This window comes from Oncorhynchus mykiss, chromosome 28 (genome assembly GCF_057628025.1).
Source record: "Oncorhynchus mykiss isolate SJ-2025 chromosome 28, ASM5762802v1, whole genome shotgun sequence".
Lineage (NCBI taxonomy): Eukaryota > Metazoa > Chordata > Actinopteri > Salmoniformes > Salmonidae > Oncorhynchus > Oncorhynchus mykiss.
Genome location: NC_143049.1, coordinates 9,498,092 through 9,504,091, shown reverse-complemented (window position 1 = coordinate 9,504,091; position 6,000 = coordinate 9,498,092). Strand labels below are relative to the sequence as shown.

At 45.3% G+C, this 6,000-nt stretch overlaps 1 protein-coding gene across 1 annotated transcript in view; it reads left to right on the top strand.

Annotated features, from left to right (window-relative positions):
• Positions 1-3,563: 3,563 nt before the first annotated feature.
• dnah9l (dynein, axonemal, heavy polypeptide 9 like) overlaps positions 3,564-6,000 on the top strand; it is a 91,684-nt gene continuing 89,247 nt past the window's right edge. The window contains exons 1-8 of the mRNA XM_090224753.1: positions 3,564-3,725; positions 3,840-3,991; positions 4,110-4,305; positions 4,398-4,497; positions 4,592-4,803; positions 4,886-5,119; positions 5,220-5,387; positions 5,486-5,602. Coding sequence (XP_090080879.1) covers positions 3,564-3,725; positions 3,840-3,991; positions 4,110-4,305; positions 4,398-4,497; positions 4,592-4,803; positions 4,886-5,119; positions 5,220-5,387; positions 5,486-5,602 — 1,341 coding nt within the window. The remainder of the gene's footprint in view (positions 3,726-3,839; positions 3,992-4,109; positions 4,306-4,397; positions 4,498-4,591; positions 4,804-4,885; positions 5,120-5,219; positions 5,388-5,485; positions 5,603-6,000) is intronic.

The following is a 6,000-nucleotide window of genomic DNA, read 5'->3' as shown; positions in this document are numbered from 1 at the left end:
ATGATATTATTTTCTGGAATTTTCCAAGCTGTTTAAAGGCACAGTCAACATAGTGCATGTAAACTTCTGACCCACTGGAATTGTGATACAGTGAATTATAAGTGAAATAATCTGTCTGTAAACAATTGTTGTAAAAATGACTTGTGTCATGCACAAAGTAGATGTACTAACTGACTTGCCAAAACTATAGTTTTTTTAACAAGAAATTTGTTTTAATGACTCCAACCTAAGTGTATGTAAACTTCCGACTTCAACTGTATGATAAACAGAGTAGCAGCAGCGTAAAATTATGATTGTAAGTGTCTGTGCGTGTGCGTAGAGTCAGTATAGATGTGTGTGCATGTTATGTGTGTGTTGGAATCCTGTGAGTGTGCATAGAGACAGTGTAGATGCGTGTGCATGTTATGTGTGTGTTGGAGTCCTGTGAGTGTGCATAGAGACAGTGTAGATGCGTGTGCATGTTATATGTGTGTTGGAGTCCTGTGAGTGTGCATAGAGTCAGTATAGATGTGTGTGCATGTTATGAGTGTGTTGGAGTCCTGTGAGTGTGCATAGAGACAGTGTAGATGTGTGTGCATGTTATGTATGTGTTGGAGTCATGTGAGTGTGCATAGAGACAGTGTAGATGTGTGTGCATGTTATGTGTGTGTTGGAGTCCTGTGAGTGTGCATAGAGACAGTGTAGATGTGTGTGCATGTTATGTGTGTGTTGGAGTCCTGTGAGTGTGCATAGAGACAGTGTAGATGTGTGTGCATGTTATGTGTGTGTTGGAGTCCTGCGAGTGTGCATAGAGACAGTGTAGATGTGTGTGCATGTTATGTGTGTGTTGGAGTCCTGTGAGTGTGCATAGAGACAGTGTTGATGTGTGTGCATGTTATGTGTGTGTTGGAGTCCTGTGAGTGTGCATAGAGACAGTGTAGATGTGTGTGCATGTTATGTGTGTGTTGGAGTCCTGTGAGTGTGCATAGAGACAAAATAAAATCAAATACAAGGGTTAACTCAGATAGTCAGTGTAGTCAGTCTTATGACTTGGGGATCGATGCTGTTCAGGAGCCTGTTGGTGTCAGACTTGATGCATAGGTTTGGCTTGCCGTGCGGAAGCAGAGAGAGCAGTCTAAGGGCTTGGGTAACTGGAGAGGTGATGGCGGAGGTGATGTTAGGCTTTATGGTTATTTGGGGAGATCTGTTTTGCAGACAAAAAAATTTGCACGTCTCATCAGTCCAATAATTGCAGTAGACTTTAGCTCGCTTCAATACAAATATGTATGACATTATATCACAGCATACAACAGCCCGAGCGGTGTCCTATGTAGGGCTAAAGCAGAGAGCAGATACAAAGGTGATCAACAAATGACACGTCTAATGCACCATGTTTCCAGGCGTTTTGCGTTCTCCGGGTGAAGACTGACAAGTGGAATCGTTTCATTGGGGCGGAGGAGAACCAGAGGATTCTACTGGATTTCCTGGACCATGTCTGGAGTGACCGACTACTGCTCTTCACTGGTCCTGGGGGGACACTACACGCTGGAGACGCACAGGTGAGCGACACACACACACACGCACAGCTACACAGTGTACTGCTGATATGTAAATGCTACCATACAGCCGTTACACCTTAGCTTCTGGAAAGCCCCGGCAGCCATTTTTCAACTAACCTTTTCTTTGGCAATACATTGACATTTTAGTAATTAAGCAGATGCTCTTATCCAGAGCGACAACAAGAGCGACAACACTTTCTTCATTCTTGATTCAGAAGAAACGTGTCTCTTGTAAACTTCTGTCCAGTTACAGGTGGAAGTAGAGAACATTCCGAAAAAATATTCAATCCACTTTTTGATCGAGAAAGACATCTCGCTTGCGTGTGTGGATATCTTTGATCTATTTTTTTTGTTTGTTGCATGTTTCCACGGCAGCGACTAGTTCCTGCAAAGATGTTGGGAAATGCAACATGTTGGCGAGGGAACTCCTCACTTGGTGGGAAAAGTGCATTTAATATCTTTTTGAATATGACCGCATTTTTTGGGGTACCACCTGCAACTGAACAGGTTCGTAAAAAAGACAAGTTTCTTCCGAATCGACAACGAAGAAAGTATCGGCAAAAAAAAGGTTTGTTGAAAAATGGCTGCCGGGGCTTTCCACTGGCTAAGGCAGCGTTTCCCAAACTCAGTCCTGAGGATCCCAAGGGTGCACGTTTTTCTTTTCTTGTCTAGCACCACACAGCTGTTTCAAATAATCAAGCTTTGTCATGTCTTGACATGGGTTCAATACCCAGCTGGTTCGGCATCACACACAGTCTGTCTTTTTTCCTACATGAATCGTATAAATGTTCTGATGAATGATTATAGGCTATAGATGGGGTTATTGCAGTTGCTTTCACAATTAAGTAACGGAATCTAACAACCCAGCTAGCACATTTGGTTCCTTGGAAGTTGTGGGAATGTATGTTTTTGGTTTCACATTGGTTGTGGGAACGAAGCCATACGTTTCCTGACTGGTAAAACTGAAGGTTTTTTAAACGTTCTGAGAACAAAAGTGAAAATGTAGCCTTTTCTGGGAAATTGTATTTTTAGGTTACAGGGATGTTCTGAGAACGTTGTACTCTGGTTCCTAGGAGGTTTTATTAACGAAAATTGTAGGATATTTGGAGATTTTTGAATAACTTCCTTAACTTTCAATAACACTGCTAGCTTATTCCTTAGGCATTAATCATGCAAACGCATTTATCGTGACACAGCATGTTCTGTTCTTTATTCATGTCCAGTGCCCCATTAGGACTGAGCTAGCGTGCCATATTTGTTTTCTCATGCAAAGCTGTTAATTTTAGTCTATTCAAACAGACCCCATTTCAAAGGAAACAATCACTCATTAAGTTCAGGTGTGACCAAATACTGGGCGCTGCCTACACACCTGAACACACTGAACAAGAAAGAGGATGTTTTGTTGACTCTGAGAACGGAATGTACATGTTTTTAAATGACATCTTTAGAATGTTCACGGAAGGTTACAAAAGTTTTCGTGTGGTTTTAAGGGAAAAGAATTTCCTAACATTCTTGGTACAATTGAGAACATTACTTTAAATAGAACAATGAGGAAAACCTGTTGGAAACCTTATGCTGAAGTTCTAAAATTCCTACAGAAAAACGTTCTTAACGTTCTCTGAACTACAGTATTTGAGAATATTCCCAATGTCAAACCAGTGGAGAACGTTCCTAGAACATTACCAAAATGTCAATGGATTGTAACCATTTGAACTTTTAGGAGACATTCTGTTAAAGTAATGAAATACAAAGAAAAGAATGTGATATATTTTTTGGGCCAAGATCCTTACATATGCTCAGAATGTTCCAAAGCCAAGCAACTATCCTGCACCATTCCTTGAAAGTTGTGGGAAGGTTGTATGCAAAATAACCACAGGACAACCACGCTGTAACCAAGCTCATAATTTTTTTTATAAATAAATAAAATGGTTCTCAGAACGTTGTGTGTTAGCTGGGAAGTACCTTGTTGAAATACGGTTTGACTTATTTCTAGTGCTTTCAATACAAATAGAAAGCATTTCCACTATGTTTACATCTTTAAAGACGTCAGCCCCCTGGAAGACCAAGCTGATGTGCGTGCTGAAGAAGGGGGTCCTGAGGATCACCGTGCAGGGCTTCAGGACTCAGATGTGGCTGGGGGAGGTCTCCGGACACCCCATGGAGCACATGCCGCTCCTCATCTCCGAGGTAAGTAAAAGGGGAGAGGTGTTTGTTTGGGGTTGGGGTTGAGGGGGAGAGGGTATGTGTGGACGTGCTGATACCCGTTCTTTATATCTAACTCTGAATTACCATGGGGGTAAGGTTCTGGTGTCTGTGTTATCTAACTCTCTGAACCACGGCGGTTGGCCTCGGGTGGTGTCTGAGGACATACACAGACACCTGGAGCAGCTGAGGAGCAAAGTGGTCACTCTGAGAGGCAGGGCAGAGGGACGCACCCTGCTGCCCCTACCACTGTGTGTGGAGAGATCTCAGCCGCAGGACATATTGCTCAGGTCAGTTGTGTGTGGGAATGTGGGGTGGAGCTGTGTGTGTGTGTGTGTGTGTGTGTGACTTCTCTCTCTCTCCCCCTAGCTCTAATGGCTGGCCAATAGACCGGGCTCTGCTGTATTCCATAGAGACCCTGGTAATCCAGTGGTCCGGTCAGGTCTGGACCGTCCTGAAGAGGGATTCCAGCATGGTGCTGCAGCAGGGAGACCACCCGGGCCCCAGCGCGGAGCTCCACTTCTGGGCCTGTCAGAGAGGCAACCTGCTAGGCATCCATTCACAGGTAGGCTGGAGTAGAGTCAGGTCAGTGTGTATGCTTGTGTTTGCTCAGAGTTAAAAACATAAAAAATAAATCTACGTTCCGTGTTCTCTCAGATCATGAACCCTAAGGTGGAACAGATCATGGAGATTCTGAGGAGGATCAAGAGCAGTTACTACGCCTCCTTCCACGACATCTGCCTCAAAGTCAACCAGGGTAGTGCGAGAGGCCTTGTTCCCATCACAAGCACCATCCTTCAAGTATCTCCTTTCCCTTAATCATCTCCGACCCCAATGTTTCTCTCCCACAGCGGTTTTAGAGGCTGAGGATATAGACCTCTACCTGAGACCACTGAGGAGACTGATCAGTTGTCTGGAGGAGGGGAGTTTCAACAAGCTAGAGATGCTGTTACCTCCTCTCTTCCACACGCTGTGTCTCATCTGGAGTCGCTCCCAATACTACTGCCGCCCTCCACGCATGGTGCTCCTACTGCAGGAGTTCTGCAATTTACTCATCGAGAAGGTGGGTGTGTGGTGTCTGCGCGTGTGTGTGTGCACGTGTTGTGTGTGTGTTACATATAACGCCTCTCTGTTCGGGTCTCCAGGCGTTTGCGTATCTGATCCCAGAGGAGCTGTTTAAGATGGAACTGGAAGAAGGAGTGGAGAGGGTGCAGGTGACAATCAGTGTCCTGCGGAGCTTCAAGCGCCTGTTCCACACACACCGCCAGCGCATCCCTCAGTACTACCGCAGCGGGGAGACTGTCAAACAATGGGACTTCCCTTCCACACTGGTCTTCCACAGGGCTGACCACATACTGGACCGGCTGCTCATGATCGAGGTGTGTGTCTGGCACGAGTTTGCGTGTGGCTCCGGGCACAGGTAGTGTACTATATAGGGATCCATCCATCCATCTATGCTTTAATGCATCTATCTACCAGGAGCTGTTTGCGTCTGCGCTGGTCTTCCTGAAGCTGGAGAAGGTTGAGCTGGGAGGGTCGAGGGGGAAGATCCTCAGTGAGATGGTGTTCAGTATGAACGAGGAGTTCCACGACAGCTGGAGAACTCTGAGGGAGAGCAAACACGACCCGCTGGACTACACTAAAGAGGTGAAGCTGGTGGCACCTCTGTTCGAACTTTTACTAATGCTTTATTTGACCATTGTCAAATGACCACTAACATGACGTTTGTTTGCTGGTGTGTTTAGGACTTCCTAGTGGACTACAGGCGTTTCATGGAGCAGAACAGAGACTTTGACCAGAGGCTGGGGACCGTTCTCAACCTGGCCTTCCAACACTCTAAAGGCCTGGAGTCTGCATTCAAGGTGAGACACACCTGAAAATAACCCTACCCTCTGACCCTTTACCCTAACCATAGCCCTGAATCTTTACCCTAACCATAGCCTTGACCCTTTACCCTAACCATAGCCCTGAATCTTTACCCTAATCCTAACCATAGCCCTGAATCTTTACCCTAACCATAGCCCTGAATCTTTACCCTAATCCTAACCATAGCCCTGAATCTTTACCCTAAACATAGACACCCCTGACCCTAACCATAGCCCTGACCCTTTACCCTAAACATAGCCCCTCAAACCCTAACCATAGCTCTGACCCTTTACCCTAAACATAGCCCCTCAAACCCTAACCATAGCTCTGACCCTTTACCCTAAACATAGCCCATCAAACCCTAACCATAGCTCTGACCCTTTACCCTAAACAT